Source organism: Panthera pardus, unplaced genomic scaffold (assembly GCF_024362965.1).
Source record: "Panthera pardus isolate Hobbes unplaced genomic scaffold, ASM2436296v1 HiC_scaffold_18, whole genome shotgun sequence".
NCBI lineage: Eukaryota > Metazoa > Chordata > Mammalia > Carnivora > Felidae > Panthera > Panthera pardus.
In genome coordinates, this window is record NW_026526743.1 from 16,755,643 (window position 1) to 16,774,706 (window position 19,064).

General features: G+C 35.5%; 2 protein-coding genes across 3 annotated transcripts in view; both read right to left on the reverse strand.

Annotated features, from left to right (window-relative positions):
• Positions 1-19,064, reverse strand: part of LOC109251436 (zinc finger protein 383) — a 51,606-nt gene that overhangs the window by 12,094 nt on the left and 20,448 nt on the right. The window lies entirely within an intron of this gene.
• Positions 10,065-19,064, reverse strand: part of ZNF345 (zinc finger protein 345) — a 29,472-nt gene continuing 20,472 nt past the window's right edge. For both annotated transcript variants that reach the window (XM_053906394.1, XM_019423066.2), the window contains exon 3: positions 10,065-12,580. In XM_053906394.1, coding sequence (XP_053762369.1) covers positions 11,062-12,501 — 1,440 coding nt within the window. In that variant the 5' untranslated portion in view covers positions 12,502-12,580 and the 3' untranslated portion in view covers positions 10,065-11,061. The remainder of the gene's footprint in view (positions 12,581-19,064) is intronic.

Consider the following 19,064-nt stretch of genomic DNA (forward strand, 5'->3'; position numbering starts at 1 on the left):
CATTGCTTTTCTGATTTCATTGAATTGTCTTTCTATATTTTCTTCTTACTGAGCTTCCTAAAACAATTATTTTGAATACTTTATTGGGCAAATTGCATGTCTTCATTTGTTTGGTGTCTGTTACTGTAAAATTATCATATTTCAGGGCATCTGGCTGGCTCAGTCAAACATCTGACTCTTGATTTCAGCTCAGGTCAAGATCCCAGGGTCATGGGATCAAGCCCTGCCTCTGGGTCCTCACTGAGCATGGAGCCTGCTTAGGATTCTTTTTCTCTCTCCCTCTGCCCCTCTCCCCTGCTTTCACTCTCTTTCTAGAATAAAAAAAAATTTAGGGGCACCTGGGTGGCTCAGTTGGTTAAGTGTCCAACTTTGGCTCAGGTCATGATCTCACTGCCTGTGAGTTCCAGCCCCACGTCGGGCTCTGTGCTGACAGTTCAGAGCCTGGAGCCTGCTTCCGATTCTGTGTCTCCCTCACTCTCTGCTCCTTCCCCACTCACACCCTGTGTCTCTCAAAAAATGAATAAACGTTAAAAAAAAAAATTCAAAAGACATAGAATGTCTGAAAAAACTGAAAAAAACAAAAACAAAAGCAAGACCCAAATAAATGCTGTTTGTAAAAAAGGACACACGTTGGTTGAAAGTGTGGGGTGGCAAAAGATATTTCATGCACATGGTAACCAAAAGAGAGCAGGGTTGGCTATACTTACATCAATAAAATAGAAACTAAGTCACAAATTTTCACAAAAGACAAAGAATGTCATATGATAAAAGGGACAATTCAACAAAAAGATATAACAATTATAAATATATAGTACCTAATATTAGAACATCTAAATATATAAAGCAAACATTGACAGATCTGAAGGGAGAAATAGCAATACAATAATCATAGGAGGCTTCAACACCCTACTCTCACTAATGGATAGATAATTGAGAGAAAACCAATAAACAAAAATGCAGAACTGAACAATAAAATAGACTAAATTAATCTAACACATATGTACAGAACATTCCACCCAACATCAACAGATTACTCATTCTTCTTAAGCATATATGCAACATTATTCAGGATACATCACATGCTAAGACATAAAACAAGTCTTAATAAATTGTAGATTGGAAACTATTCCAAGTATCTTCTCTATCACAGTGGAATAAAACCATATATCAATAACAGAAAGAAAACAGGAAAATTTATAAGTATGTAGAAATTACAGATTCAATGCAACTATCAAAATACCAAGGGAATTTTTTACATAAATAGAGAATAACTATTATAAAATTTATTTGGAGTCACAAAAAACCCTGAATAGTCAAAGCATTTTTGAGCAAGAACAACAAAGCAGGAGATATTAAGCTCCCTGATTTCATAACACATTACAAAGTTATAGTCATCAAGACAGTATGTTACTGGCACAAAAACATGTGCATAAGCCAATGGAATAGAGGAGACCCAAAATAAACCCTTACCTATATGGTCAAGTAATCTCTCACAAGGGCACCATAAATATAACATGGGGAGAGGATGGTCCCTTCAATAAGTGGTGTTGGAAAAACTGGATATTCACATGCAAAACAATGATTTTGGACCTTTGTTTCACACCATATACAAAAAAAGTCAACTGAAAAAGGATTAAAGATTTCAGCATAAACCAGATGGACTTCAGACATACAAAATATTCCATTCAAAGAAACAGAATGTGGGGCACCTGGGTGGCTCAGTCGGTTAAGCGTCTGACTTTGGCTCAGATCATGATCTCATGGTTCCTGGGTTAGAGCCCTGCGTTGGGCTCTGTGCTGACAGCTTAGAGCCTGGAGCCTGCTTCGGATTCTGTCTCTCCCTCTCTCTACCCTTCCCCCACTAGTGTTCTATCTCTCAAAAATAAATAAACATTAAACATTTTTTTTAAATGTTTAGAGAAACAATGCACAATCTTCTCAAGCACACGTGAAACAATCTCTAGATCATATGGTAGGCCATAATATAAGTCTTAATAAATTTAAGAAGACTGAAATCATATCAAGCATCTTTTCTGACCACAATGATATGAAACTAGATAACAATTATGAGAAGAAAACTGGAAAATTTACGAATATAATCAAGTGGGATTCACTCCATGGATGCAAAAAAAGCTCAACAGCCACAAATGAGTGAAAAACACCACATTAACAAAATAAAGGATAAAAATCATACAATCATCCCAACAGGTTCAGAAAAAGCATTTGACAAAATGCAACATCCATTTATAATAAAAACTCTTAAAGAAGTGGGTATAGCAAAGAAATGCCTCAACATAATAAATACCATACATGTATATATAATTTCTCCCAGCTTTATTATTTAATCACAGCTTTATTAATATAATTGATTATAATACCATAATATTGTGTAAGTTCAAGGTGTACAATATGTTGATATAATACATATCTATTGCAAAATGATTAGCATCAGAGTGTTAGCTAACACTATCATTTAAAATAATTACCATTAAAATTTTTTTTAAGTTTATTTATTTTGAGAGAGAGAGATCATGCGAACAAGGGAAGGGCAGAGAGAGAGGAAGAGTCAGAGAATCCAGAGCAGGTTCCACACCGTCAATGCAGACCCCAATGTGGGGCTTGAACCAACGAACCGTGAGATCATGACCTGAGCAGAAACCAAGAGTCAGAGGCTTAACCTAATGAGCCACCTAGGTGCTCCACACCACCCCCCCCATTTCTTTCTTTCTCTTTATTCCTTTCTTTCTTTTTTCTTTCCTTATTTCTCTTTCTTTTTTTTATGTTTATTTTTTTGAGAGAGAGCAAACAAGAGGGGGAGGGGTAGACAGAGGGGGACAGAGGATCTGAAGTGGGCTCCGCGCTGACAGCTTGACAGCAGCAAACTCAATGCGGGTCTTGAATCCATGAACCCTGAGATCATGACCTGAGCTGAAGTCACTTCACCAACTGAGCCACCCAGGCACCCCAAATAATCACCACTTCTTTTTTGCAGTGAGACATTTAAGATCTACTCAGCAACTTTCAAGTATATAATATTTAGTCACCATGATATATATTAGATCCCTAGAACTTATTCAACTTACAACTAAAAGTTTGTACCCTTTGACCAACATTTCCCCACTACCCCCACCATCCTGTGGTAATAATCACTATACTGTTTTTGTGAGTTCACCTATTTCAGATTCCACATATGAGTGATATCCTATAGCATTTTCCTTTCTCTGACTTATTTCACTTACCATAGTGCCCTCAGAGTTAATCCAACTTGTCACAAATAGCAAGATTTCCTTCTTTCTCATGAACGGTATTCTATTGTATATATACCACTTCTTTATCCATTTATCCACTGACTGACTTAGTTTGTTTCCATATCTCAGCTATTGTGAATAATGCTGCAAGAATATGGAAGTGTATGTATGTGGAATTTAAGAAACAAAACAGATTAATATGAGGGAAAGGAAAAAAAGGGGAGAGAAGCAAACCATAAAATAGACTCTTAGCTATGGATAACAAACTGAGGGTTGCTAGAGGGGAAGTGAGTAGGGGGATGGGCTAAATCGGTGATGGGTATTAAAGAAAGCACTTCTTGTGATGAACACTGGGTGTTATATGTAAGTGATGAATCTCTAAATTCTACTCCTGCAACTAATATTACACTATATGTTAACTAGAATTTAAATAAAAACTTGAAATAAAAGAAATACAGCATTATAAAAAAAATACCATTAAAGAAAAAAAGAAAAAAGAATATGGACTTGTAGATATCTCACTGATACCTGTTTTCATTTCCTTTGGATATATACTCAGAAGTGAGATTGCTGAATCATACGGAAATTTTATTTTTAATTTTTTAAGAAACCTCCATATTGTTTTCTATAGCAGTTATACAAATATACATTCCCACCAACAGTGCACATCCTCACCAACACTTGTTAACTCTGGACTTCTTGATAATAGTCATTCTAACAGCTGTGAGGGAATATCTCATTGTGGTTTTGGTTTGCATTTCCTTGATGATTAATGACATTGAGCATCTTTTCATGTACCTGTTACCTATTGTATATATTCTTTTGAAAATTCTTTTGAATTTTTTTAGATTTCTGCCCACTTTTTAGATTTGTTGGGGTTTATTTTGCTAGTGAGTTGTATGAGTCTATATATTTTGAATATTAACCCATTTTTGAAATATGATTTGCAAATATTTTTTTCCATTCCATAGACTGATTTTTCATTTTGTTGTTTCTTTTGCTGTGCAGGAAACTTACTTATTTAGTACCACATATTTATTTTTGCTTTTGTTGCATGTGCTTTTGGTGCCATACCCAAGTAATCATTGCCAAGACCAATGTCAAACAAGTTTTTCCTGTTTTTTTTCTAGGAAGTTTAGGGTTTTAGTTCTTATGTTTAAATCTTTTTTTTTTTTTCAACGTTTTTTATTTATTTTTGGGACAGAGAGAGACAGAGCATGAACGGGGGAGGGGCAGAGAGAGAGGGAGACACAGAATCAGAAACAGGCTCCAGGCTCCGAGCCATCAGCCCAGAGCCTGACGCGGGGCTCGAACTCACAGACCGCGAGATCGTGACCTGGCTGAAGTCGGACGCTTAACCGACTGCGCCACCCAGGCGCCCCTTATGTTTAAATCTTTAATCCATTTTGAGTTAATTTTTTGTGAGTAGTACAAGATATGAGTCCAATTTCATTTTTTTCCATGTGAATATCCAGTTTTCCCAACACCATTTAATGAAGAAACTATCTTTTCCCCCACTGAAGAATCTAGGCTCCCTTGTCAAATATCAGCTGACTATATATTCAAGGGTTTATTTCCGTGTTCTCAATTCTGTTCCATCGGACTGTTTTTATGCCAGTACCAACCAGTCTTAGGTACTATAGCTTTGTAGTATAGTTTGAAATTAGGCAGTATGATGCCTTTAGCATTGTTCTGCTTATTCAGGATTACCTGGGTTATTCATGGTCTTTTGTGCCTCCATACAAATTTTAGTATTGCTTTTCTATTTCTGTAAAAAATGCCAGTTGAATTTTGATAGAGATGGCATTGAATCCATAGATGGCTTTGGGTAGAATGAACATTTTAACAATAATTCTGATTCACAAACATGGGGTATCTCTTATTTCTGTCTTCAGTTACTTTAACCAAAGTCTTGTAGTTTTCACTACACAGATCTTTCACCTCATTGGTAAAATTTATTTCTACATATTTTATTATTTCTGATGCTATTATGAATTAGATTATTTTTTAATTTCTTTTTCAGATATTTTGTTGCCAGTGTATAGAAACACAACTCATTTCTGTATGTTGTTTTTGTACCCTGTAACTTTATTTTTTGATTCACTCTTACAGTTTTAAGGTGGAGTCCTTCAGATTTTCTATATGTAAATTCATATAATCTAAACAGACAATTCTACTTTCCTTCCAATTTGGATGCCTTATACTTATTTTCGCATATGATTGCATTGGCTAGAAATTCCACTAGTATGTTGAATAGGAGTGGTGAGAGTAGACATCTTGGTGTTATTCCTGAACTGGAAGAACTGTCACCTTTCACTGTCAAGTATGATGGTGGCTGAAGGTTTGTCATATTTGGCTTTTATTGTTTGAGGAATGCTCCTTTTATACCCAAATTTGCTGAGTGTTTTTATCATGAAAGGATGTTGTATTTTGCCAAATGCTTTTTTGCACCTGTTGAAACGATCATATGATTTTTATCTTTCATTCTATTAATGTGGTATATCACATTTATTGATTTCTATATGTTGAACTATCCTTGTATCCCAGGGGTAAATCTCACTTGATTGTGGTGTATGATTCCTTTAATGTCCTGTTGAAATCAGTTTGCTAATATTTTCTTGAGAATTTTTGCATTTATGTTCATCAGGATTATTGACCTGTAATTTTTTTTTTTCTTGTGGTGTCTTCATCTGGTTTTGGCATCAGGGCAAGGCTAATCTTGTGAAATGAATTTGGGAGTGTTCCTTCCTCTTCAATTTTTTGAAACAGTTTGAGAAGAATTGGCATTAATTCTTTAAATGTTTGATAAAATTCAGCAGTGAAGCTTTCAGTGCTGGGCTTTTCGTCATTGGAAATTTTTGATTACTGATTGAAGCACCTTACTAGTATAGTAGTTGGTCTAGATTTTTTTATTTCTTCATAATTCAGTCTTGATAGGTCATATGCTTCTAGGAATTTATCCACTTCTAGGTTATCCAATTTGTTAGCATATAAGTGTTTATAGTAGTTTTTTATGATCCTCTGTATTGCTGTGATATCACTTGGAATGTTTCCTCTTTCATTTCTGATTTTACTTGGGTCCTTTTACCTTTTTTCTTAGTCTAGCTGAATGTCAATTTTATCTTTTTGAAAAGATTTTAGCTTTGCTAATCTTTTCTATTGCTCTACTAGTCTCTATTTCATTTATTTCAGTTCTGATTTTTGTCACTTCCTTTTGCTAACTTTGGCCTTAGTTTGTTCTTTTTCTGGTTTCTTAACATTTAAAGTTGTTTATTTGAAATCTTTCATTTTTCCCACTATACGCATTTATGGCTATAAATTTCTCTCTGAGAACTGCTTTCACAACATTGCATTTGTATTTGTCTGTTGAATCTCCATTTTCATTTGTTTGGAGATTTTTTTTTTCTCTTTTTGATTTTTCCCTTGGCCCAGTGGTTATTCAGGAATGTGTTGCTTAGTTTCCACATATTTGTAAAATTTCCAGCTTTCCTCTTGTTCTTGATTTTTAGTTTCATACCATTGTGGTTGGAAAAGAAACTTGGTATGAGGTCAGTATACATTTGCTAAGAATTGTTTTGTGACCTATCATATGACCTATCCTGGAGAACATTCCATGTGCACTTGAGAAGAATGTGTATTCTGCTGCTGCTGTTGAATGGAATGTTTTATATATGTCTGTTAGGTCCATTTGGTCTAATGTATGATTGAAGTCAAATGTTTCTATATTGATTTTGTCTGAATGATCTATCCATTACTTAAAGTGAAGTAATAAAGTCCCCTACTGTTCTTGTATTGCCTATTTCTCCCTTTAGATCTGTCAGTATTTGCTTAATATATTTAGGGCTCCAATAGTGGGTGCATAAACACTTATAATTGTATATCATCTTGATGAATTAACCAACTTATTATATAATGACCTTCTTTGTCTCATTATAGTTTTTGGCTTAAAGTCTATTTTGTCTTATGTAAGTATGGGCTAACCCTGTAAGGCCAACCTCACTTTGTTGGTTTCTGCTTCCATGGAGTATCTTTTCTATGTCTTCACTTTGAGCCTACGTACGACCTTAAAGCTGAAGTGCCTGTCTGTGAAGACAGCATGTAGTTGAATCTCATCTATCCAGACATTCTATGCGTTTTGATTGGTAAATTCAATTCATTTACATTCAGGGTAATTATTAATATGTAAAGACTTACTAATGCCATCTTATTACTATCTCTCTGGCTGCTTTGTAGTTCCATTGTTCTTCCTCACCCCACCCCCTCCCTCTTACTGCCTACCTTTTCCACGGATGGTGATATGCTCTGATTCCCATCACTTTATCTTTTGTGAATCTAATAGGTTTGTGCTTTGTGGTTATCACGAGACTTATACAAAACATCTTCTAGATAAAATAGTCCATTTTAAGCTGATGAACAGTAACTTTAATCCCATACAAAAGCTCTATTCTTTATTGCCTTCTTTTATGTTTTTGATTTTACCATTTACCTTTTTTTTACTATTCTGAATTCATTAACAAATTACAGTTCTTTTTTTATATTCTTGTTTTATGGTGTCCCATACATCTTGTAGGCTTTTTTCACTCTCTTTCATTCCTTTTTTCTTGGTTCTCCTCTGACTGGGAGTCCCTACCCTTCATTTCTCTGATTTTATATTTGCTTGGTCTATCCTTGTGTTGATGTTCTCTACTGCATTTTTCATTTCATTCTTCAGCTCCAGATTTGTTTGGTTTGTTTTTAGGATTTCTCTTTGTTGGATTTCTCATTTTATTCATGTATTATTTTCCTGACTTGCTGAGTTCTGTGTTTTATTGTAGCTCATTGAGTTTCTTTAAAACAACTAATTTGAATTCTTTATCAGGCAAACCACATAATTGTGTCTTTGAATCGAGGATTATTGAGATCTTTTTGTGATGTCATATTCATGGATTCCTCATGTTTCTTGGAGTTTTGCATTGCTGTTTTCTCATTTGAAGTAGTCACCTCCTCCAATCGTTACTAGCTGCCTTCAGGTCGGAGATACTTTTTGTTGGTCCTGCTTATAACTAGGTCTCTCTCTGTCCTTGTAGGAATACATGTGCTCCATGCTTCTTGCCCCCTTGTGGCTTCTTTGTCTCCTCTCAAACTTACAACTCACCAGGCTGGCTGCTGGAAACCTCTTTTGTCTTTCTTAAGATAATACTATAGCTCAAGTTTGTGATTTCTCCCTTGCCACAGACTCTGGTTTGTTTTCTGCATGCTCTCGGTCTACCAAAACTGGCTCTTAGTACCATACTTGGGAGCTGAAGAATTGGGGGAGCTGTGGGTTTAACATTTGGGACTTTAGGGGTGCCTGCAAGCCAGATGGAGGTTCCTTGGGCAAGGCTTTCCCAGTGGCTTGTGTTGAGCTTCTTGCTTGAGTCCTGAATGCAGCCAAGTAAGAACTGTGTTTATTTTTGCTGTTTTTTTAAATTTTTTAAATGTTTATTTATTTTTGAGGACAGAAGGCAAGTGGGGGAGGGGCAGAGAGAGAAGGAGATACACAATCTGAAGCAGGCTCCAGGCTCTGAGCTGCCAGCACAGAGCCTGACACGGGGCTTGAACTCATGAACCTTGAGATCATGACCTGAGCCAAAGTCAAACACTTCACCGACTCAGCTGCCCAGGCACCCTGAAACTGTATTTCTTTAATGCACTCTGATATTCTTATATCCTGATATCAGGTACTGCCTCAATACTATGGGTGTTGCAGCAGAGAAACAAGTTTCTTCAGCAGCATTCTATACAGGTGGGGAAGCTGGGCAATCACCCACTATTATCACTTGCAGAAGTCATTGCTGGTTAGTTCAGCAACATGGTGTGCTGCCTTGGGGAACAGGTAGCACTGGTGAAGTTCATCTTACACCCCCCAACCCCCACCGTTTTTTGTTTTTTGTTTTTTTTGCTCTAACAGAGTGCTAGAATCTTTCCTCAGGAAATCTGAAGTTCTGCAAAGGCTCTCTCATCTGTGAGTGTCTGCTCAAATCAGCACTCTCCAGATTTACCCTGAATGCAGCCAAGAGGGGCTGGGGCTGGTTCACAGACTTCTGCTGTTTCCCCAGTCTTATACTGGGAATAAAGTAATAAAGTCTTATTACTTTATGTGGTGGGTGAGACTCCTCTCAGGTCCTTTAGCTTATGGTGTTGGATCTCACAACAACCACAGAGGCCCTTTTTCTTATAGGTGGATGCTGAATTTTAGTTGTTAAACTTGGAGGCCAAATGAAGGCATGCATCTTATGCTGTCATTATGCTGAGGTCATTACTCAAAGTTCAAATTTCTATGAAGGAGCTACCCTCTTTATTTTTACCTCAGTATGAATTTTGCCTTATCACACATTACAATCTCATATTTTTCTTTATCAAGATGAATTATCCCTGTTCTATAAGAAACAGATGTTAGTCAAAATTTTCTTATATTCATTTACATGAATATCTTTTTTTTCCCATTATGATGTCTTTGATGTTGAATAAGACAAGGATACTAGCTAAAAACTTTTCCCTAAAAAAACAAAATTGAAAGATAATAATAATGACGAAGGCTAATACTATGCAAGTTTTATTATGTGATAGGCACAATTGTAGAATCCACAGAACAAGCCTCTGAAGTGAACGAATTATGCCCACATTACCAAAAGCACATTATATATGCATATAAAATGACCTGGAAGAATAAGTCAGTTAACATTTAGGAAATAACTGGGTCAAGAATGTTGGCCAAAGGGAAGCAGATTTTCTCTGAAATGAATAAAAAATTCACATTTTCTCTGAAATGAATAAAAAACAAAGCAGACACATTCAAAGGGGGCCATCAAGATAACTCTTTATAATGGTAAAATTTTCAATATTTGACAAAATAGGGGTTTGATAAAGACAGGTGAATACTTTGAAGCCAATAAAAGAATAACCAATATATTTACAACAAATATTAAAGGCTGGTTATAATATAGCACAATCACACTTTCTGTCAAAAACAATGATATGTAGTTTTAAAGAGTTTGCTCCAAAAGTTTGATAAAGATTGTCTATGACTGGTATGATTACAGATAACTATCTACTTTGTTCATATCTACATTAATATAGAGAAAAATTATTTTGCAAAAAGAGAAGTATAAACTTTATAAAAGGAAAATAAAGCAATCTTCCAAAACAAAAGATACAGATCCACAAGATACTAAAGGATACTTAAAAGTAACAGTAACTTAACACGAACAAAATGGAACACAGATACAAACACAGATATGCAAATTTAGAAACAAAGACTGACCCGATATCCATGCTTTATATGTATAAAAATATAACTTACCATCAAACAGGCAATAAAAAATACAAAAATATAGTTATTAAATAAATGGCATTCAAATGAGAAACAGGAAGAAGGCTAAATTTAGACCCTCAATAAATAATTTAAAATAATTTTGAGATGGATTAGTAATTCTGTATAATGCACAAAAAATTAAGAACATAAAAAAAAACAAAGGTAGCAGGATTAGCCCCCAAGTGAATTTTTCAATGTTTAAAATAAAGGCAAAAATACAATAAATGGTTTTTTAATTTTTAATATTCACAAGTATGAATTTTCCAAAAGCAATGAAAGAATGAATATAGACAGAGATCTTCAGAGTGGTTTTTCTTTTCCTGTATAAATTCTTTCAGACTAAGTGGTAAAGCATAAGTAAGGCATTTGTACCTTAATTACATTTGTAGTGACTCTCACCAGTATGAATTTTCTTTTCTGTCCTGTGTCCTTCCTTAACCACATAATTCTAACTTATAGAGTTTCCAATTCACAGATCTACTACTCACCAGTATGACATTTTTTATGTTGCTGAATCTCTGAACCTCTCCCAAAAGCCTTTCCACATTCCTTACATTCATAAAGTTTCTCACCAGTATGAATTTTCTGATGTTGAGTAAGGCTTGAGCCTGTACCAAAATTCTTCCCACATTTCTTACATTCATAAGGTTTTTCACCAGTGTGTATTCTCTGGTGCCGATTAAGAGCTGAACCACTACTGAAGGACTTTCCACATTCTTTACATTCATAGGGTTTTTCACCAGTGTGAATTAGCTGGTGTTGGATAAGTTTTGAGCCACTACCAAAGGCCTTGCCACATTCTTTACATTCATAAGGTTTCTCACCAGTATGAATTCTCTGATGTTGAGTAAGGTCTGAACCACTACTAAAGGCTTTCCCACATTCCTTACACTCATAGGGCTTCTCACCAGTGTGCATTCTTTGATGCTGAATAAGTTTTGAACCACTTCTAAAGGCCTTCTCACATTCCTTACACTCATAGGGTTTCTCACCAGTGTGAATTCTTTGATGTTGAGTGAGATCTGAGCCACTATTAAAAGCCTTCCCACATTCCTTACATACATAAGGCTTCTCACCAGTGTGAATTCTTTGATGTCGAGTAAGGGCTGATCCAAAACTAAAAGCCTTCCCACATTCATTACATATATACGGTTTTTCACCAGTATGAATTCTCTGATGCCGAGTAAGGGCTGAACCACTACTAAAGGCCATTCCACATGCTTTACATTCATAAGGTTTCTCACCAGTATGAATCCTTCGATGTTGAGTAAGGTTTGAACCACTGCCAAAGGCCTTTCCACAATCCTTACATTCATAAGGTTTCTCACCTGTGTGAATTCTGTGATGCCGAGTAAGGGCTGATTCAAAACTAAAGGACTTCCCACATTCCTTACACTCATAGGGCTTTTCACCACTGTGAATTATCTGATGTCGAATTAGGCCTGATCCAAAACTAAAGGCTTTCCCGCATTCTTTACATTCATATGGTTTCTCACCAGTATGAATTCTCTGATGATGGGTAAGGTTTGAGCCACTACCAAAGGCCTTTCCACATTCACTACATTCATAAGGTTTCTCACCAGTATGAATTCTTTGATGGTAAGCAAGGTTTGCACCACTACCAAAGGCCTTGCCACATTCTTTACATTCATAAGGTTTCTCACCAGTATGAATTCGCTGATGTCGAATAAGGACTGATACAAAACTAAAATCCTTCCCACATTCCTTACATTCAAGGAGTTTCTCATCAGTATGTATTCTCTGATGCTGGTTATTGAAAGTGGGCATGTCTTCAGAAGTAAATATCATTTGACTGAAATGTCCTTCCTGAGATTCCTGTTTTCTCTCAAACTGGCTTTTACATTCCCAATCACCTCTGAAACTTGAACACTCAATGCTGTTTTTTAAAAGTCTTTCCATTATCTCTCATCAGGATGATTCTACTCCATAAATATCCTTTTTCAGAAATAATTTCTTGGTCTCAACCTTGATTCACAGTCTGAAAGAAAATATAAAAGCAAACATTCACTTTTTTTGTGTTCTGGGAGGAAAAAAACTTTTATAATAGAAATGAAAAGACTTAACCAAAACTAATTTTCATAAAAAGTAACTAGTTTATACAGTTCTCAAATATGATGGGGCAACTTGACAAACAGATAAGGAAAGTAAAAAGAATGAGAAGTCACACTGGAAGGTAAAGAGATATTTAGGAAAATAGATTAGTCAGTTGTTCCTATAGTGATCTAAATAAAAAAAAACCTTCAAACATGGGACCTTGATAAATATAAAGATGTCTAGGCTCTACTCCAATTTTGTAAGAGAATAAATCTAGCGTGATATACATTTTAAAATGTGGGTAATTACCAATTAACCCATTTCTTAGGGTTGTTTGGAGCACTAACTACACCTAGAAAAAAATCTAGGATAAATAGTCAGGTAACAAACATAAATTGCATAGAATCTGAAGGAAATAAAAGAGAATGTTACTTCAGATACAGCAGTATCCTGATGAAAGATTAATGTGATAAATGAACAATGAAGAAGGAAGAACCTATTGTGGTTAGAATGTGGCTTATTTATGCCATTTGATAAAATCCATGTTTGTGTAGGAAGTCTATGAAGCTAAGCTTGGGAGAGCAAAAAAGGGGATACAGCAAAAGCTACTGTAATCGAGAATCTAGTTTTAAAATCTGAGAGAAAGGAATAGCAGATAGAGGTAATGTGGTACTATTGGCAGATTTCAAAGATGCAGATAAATATTCTGAACCCCAGCTCCAATGATTATTGAATAATTCTGAAATCACACATAATGTATATATGTAGTTGTATAAAGTAACTGCACAGTGTTTAGTAGCTATTATTTTGTAAGACTTCTATGCCAGAAAAGAAAGTAGGAAAATGAATGGATTTAAGATACCAATTAAGTCCCTGAGCAAATATGTCAAGCCCCAAAAGGTGAAAACATCTGAGCTCCATTCTCTTCCTATAACACTCATACAGCAATCTTGTTTGAGGTTGGCCTAAATATGTCTTGAAATTGTTCTTTCCCTCTCTACTGTCAATAGATGATCCAGGCCAAAATTATCTTTTATTTGGATAAAAAAGTAGCATTTTATCTAGCTGTCTGCCTTTCTAGTTTTCCACCCCTAACAGCCAGAGTGATATTCAGCCTGGCACTTTCATGTTCAAAATGCTTCAGTGGTTCCCACTGTTCTTAGGGAAAGACCCACAGTCCTTAACTTGGTCTTAACAATTCCTTAGCAACCTGCCTCCTGCATGCCTCTTCAACTTGCTACCTATTTCCTTTTAACAATAAACTACAGCTACATTGGTCTTCTCAGTTCTTCAAATGCACTAAACTTTAACCACCCCCTCCACCACCACCACCAAACACACATGCCATGATTTCATCTGCCCTAAATAACCATCCATACCACCATCTCCACTGCCACCTCTTTTGGCCTTACAAGCTCCTGGCCATTGTTCAGGTCTCTGCTAAGTGGCATATCCTAATAAAAATCTTTTCTGAATATTCAATCTTAACTATGCACATCTCACCATTATCTCACAAAGCACTTTGTTTTCTTCCATTCTTTGTGTTTTGTTTGGTAATGGGTGATTACACATTTGTCTCCTACAATTGCAAATTTCATATTTGAATGTTTGCTTAATGTCCGTCTGCTACAGTAGAGCCAAACTTCAGGAAGGAAGGATAACCAATGTCTGTGACTTTAATCAACTTGAACCCTGGCACATACAAAAAGAGCAAAGTACATTTAGTGAATGCCTAATGTAGTAAGTTAGTTTCAAAATTCAAAATAAGTTAGTTTGAAAATAAACTTCTAAAAACAAGATTTCTCTAGAAAGAGAATACACTCTTCTCTCAAAGAGAACAAGTGGATCGCATGCAGTTTTTCCTGCCCTTTTAACAGACTCACTGAAATGAATGAAATGGATTTTTTTAAAAAAGGACCAAACCCACAAGGTCAAAGACAAGTAAAGAGCAGCAACAAAACCTTTTGAAGTGGGAAAGCATGAAGACAAATTAAGACTAGCTTAACAAACCAAAAAATGATAAAACCTAACCCAAAAAGTAAGGAAAAGGATGATTTATCCTGCAAAAGGCTAGGATCCTCAGCAAATTCTAAAACTAGAAAGTGAATGGTTGTTGAGAAAAAGAGTATTTACTGGTTTCACAATATCACTACAGATTATTTACTAATTATAAAGGGAAAAATATACCTTTGTACTGGGAAGATTTAGTATTCACCACTTCTAACCTTCAGTTATAAAATCTGGCTATCACCAATAGTGCAACAACCTGACATTATGTGCCTCACCAATGTAATGCAATAAAACGTACACTGTCTTATCACCTACACAGCATGCTTGCCAAATCTAAAGGAGATTGCCATCTCTAAAGGAGAAAGCCATCAGAGAAACGGAGGTTGTTGAGACAATCTATAAGAAAACTGTCCTGAATTCTCTAAAACACTCAGTGTCCTATTAAAACAAAACAAAACAAAACAAAAAAAATGAGAGCCTGTTCTAGATTAAAGAGACTAAAGCATTGAAGAGGGCGTCTTTTGGGATGAGCACTGGGTGTTGTATGGAAACCAATTTGACAATAAGTTTCATATAATAAAAAAAATTTTTTTTTAATGTGAAAATAAGAGACTAAAGAGACTCAACAACAAAAATAATGCATGAATCTTGATTGGATTGCAAACAAGCAACCAAATAAATGAACAAAAAAACAAACAAAATTACATCAGCTAAAAAACAAAAAACATTTTGGGGAACCCCTGGAAATAATTGAACATGAAATGTTTGAGGTGATATTAATGAGTTAATGTAAATTTTCATAGATTTGTTATGTCATTGTTATTGTTTGGAAAATGTCCTTATACTTAGAAGATACATACTAAAAGTATTAAGGGTAAAGTGTCCAGATGTCCCCAACCTGTATTCAAATGATTCAGGGGGAAAAAAGTGTATGCGTGTGTGTGTGTGTTGTGTGTTTAGAAACACAAAGCAAATGTGGCAAAATGATAACAATTGGTGACTTTAGGTGATGACTATATAGGGTACACTAAAATATTCTTCCTTTTAAAAAATATTTTTTTAATGTTTATTTTTGAGAGACAGAGAGAGACAGAGAGAAAAAGAGCGAGCAGGGGAGGGGCAGAGAGAGAGGAAGACAGAATCTGAAGCAGGCTCCAGACTCTGAGCTATCAGCACAGAGCCTGACAAGGGGCTGGAACTCCTGATAGTGAGATCATGACCTGAGCCGAAGTTGGATGCTTAACTGACTGAGCCACCCAGGCACCCCTGAAATATTCTTTCAAGTTTGCTGTATATTAGAAATTTTTCAAAGAAAACAGAAATTACAGATTGTTTTAGAAAATAGCATTTAAGAAATTTTCCAGACCTGAAGGACATGAATCTCCACATTTAATGGACTTACTTGATACCTAGCATAAAAAATAAAAATGATTCACACTAAGATATGTTTTACATTAGGTTTCAGGACACTAGGAACAAAGAAAAGAACTTAAAAGGCTCCAAAGAGTAAAAACAGGGCATCAATAAGAGAGCAGGAATGAAAATGGCTTTGAAGTTCTCAACAATATTCTAAACCAGAAGTCATAACCTTAAAATTCTAAAGAAAAATATTTCAAGTAGAATTCATGTCCTGTGAAAGAACAAATATACTGGTTGAAAAGCCCTTTTCAGATATACTAGAATTCACAAGTTTAACACATTTATCCATTTTTACATGCCACCTACACAAAAAAACAATTTTGATAATTTCACGTTTTCTTAGAGTAAACCAAGAAACAGGAAGGCATGAAATCCAAGAAATAAAAACTCAACAAAGAAGAAGGGAACAGAATTCAAAAAGTAGGCAAAATGTAGAATGATAGTGGGCAGAGAAGAACAAAGGATTGTAGGAGGGCTGTCTAAACATAGGAAATGCCAAATTTCCCAAAAATTTGTTTTCTAAAAGACTGAGTATGAATTAGTGATAGTTAAATGGACAACCACATATCACCCCCCCCCCAAAAAACAGGCAACATTACATAGCAAATTAAGTTGTACAGCAAAGTAAACATGACTCATACCTCAGTTACGAATAAATTCATGATAAAGAGTAATGAGCTTTAGAATGAGAGAAGATATTTATTTACATTTATTTATTTTTGAGAGACAGAGAGAGACAGAGCATAAGCGGGGGAGGGGCAGAGAGAGAATGAGACACAGAATCTGAAGCAGGTTCCAGGCTTTGAGCTGTCAGCACAGAGCTCAACGTGGGGCTTGAACTCACAAACCGTGAGATCATGACCTGAGCCAAAGTCAGATACTTAACCAACTGAGCCACCCAGGTGCCCCGAGAGAAGATATTTATAAAATATTTTTTTATCAAAAACCTAGTATCCAAAATATAAAGATCTTCTTCAAATCATTAATTAAGTTAAGCTAAAAGATCCAAGAGAAAAGGAACCACTAAATAAATAAGAAGATATCTGTTATCTAATAAAGAATTAGTCTTGTATTTGTCCCAGGTTTCTAGATCATAGTTTCTAAAACTCTTGGAATTTCCTAAGTGATATAAGTGTCTTTCATATTGGATCACACTTGAGTTTATGCTAATGAGGTAACTTATGTTGTGCCTGTGTAGGTAGCTTCAGCATTGGAGGCGGTCATCAGAAAGACTGAGCCAGCCCAAACTCTGGGAGAGCAGAGTGAAGCTAGAGACAGAGATCAATTATGCAGGCAGTAATTAAGCATTCATGTCACAGTGGAACCCCAATAAAAAGCCTGGACACTAAAGCTCAATATAATTTCTGGCAGATAAACACATTGATGAACCAGAAAGGTAATGTACCCTAATTCCACAAGGAAATTCTACAGAAACCATAGTTGGGTTCCTTCCAGATTTTGCTTATGTATCTCTTCATTTGGCTATTCCTGATTTGTATCCTTATGGTTTATAATAAAACTTTAATTCTGAGAATAGTGCTTTTCTGAATTCCAAGAGTCATTCTAGTAAATTATTAAACCTGGCAGCGAGGGCGGTCACGGGAACCCTTTCTCCATAACAAGATTTGTAGCCACTTGGTCTAAAGTAGGGAGAGGTAAACACTTAGCTAAAACCTGTGGAGTCTGACACCAACTCAGGGTGGTTAGTGACAATTCAACTGCAGTTCACCAGTTGGGGTTAAAAACAGAATAACATCCCATGTGCACAGACTGGAAAACTTAGGAGTGTTAAAAGATAGCAAAACTCAAAGCAATCTGCAGATTCAATGCAACCTCTATCAAAATTTCAATGGCCTTTCTGGAGAAATGAAAAGCCAATCTTCAAATTCATATGGAATGGGCCCGGAATAGCCAAACAAAATTGCAAAAGAAAAACAGAGTATGAAGATCTACCTCCCAGTTTCAAAACTTACAAACAAAAAGCTACAGTAACCAAAACACTGCACACCGACACAAGGATAGATCTATGGACCAACTGGATAGAACTGAGAATCCAGAAATAAACCTGAACTTCTATGACCAATTGCCTTTCAACAAGGATGACAAGTCCATTCAATGGGGAAAAGAAAAATATCTTTAACAAATGGTGCTAGGACAACTGGATAAATATATGCAAAAGAACGAAATCAGATCCTCTATCTCAATTCACATAAAAAATTAACTCATGAAAATGGACCTACTTCTTTACACTACACACAAAAATGAAATCAAAATTAATTAAGGACCTAAATGTGAGAACTGAAACCATAAAAATCCTAGAAGAGAGCACAGGCAGTAATTTCTCTGACATTGGCCATAGCAACATTTTTCATAATGTCTCCTGAGACAAGGAAGATCAAAGCAAAAACAAACTATTGGGACTATATCAAAATAAACAGCTTCTGCACAGCAAAGGAAACAATCAATAGAAATAAAAGACAACCTACTGAATGGGAGAAGATATTTTCAAATGACATATCCAATAAAGGACTAGTACCCAAAATATATAAAGAACTTTTATAACTCAACACCCAAAAGACAAATAACCCAATTTAAAAAACGGGCAGAACCCATGAAGAGACATTTCTCCAAAGAAGACTTACAGATGGCCAACAGATGCTCAACATCACTCATCAGCAGGGAAAAGTAAAAAAAAAAAAAAAAAAAAAAAAAAAAGTAAAAACCACAACAAGATATCACTCCACACTTGTCAGAATGGCTAAAATCAACAACAAAGAAACAAAAAGTGTTGACGAGGATGTGGAGAAAAAGGAACCCTTGTACACTGTTTGTAGGAAAACAAATTGGTGCAGATACTGTGAAAAACAGTATGGAGACTCCCCAAAAATTAAAAATACAATGATCCAGTAATTCCGCTAGTGGGTATTTACCCAAAGAATGTGAAAACACTAATATGAAAAGATATATGCACCCCTATGTTTACTGCAGCATTATTTATA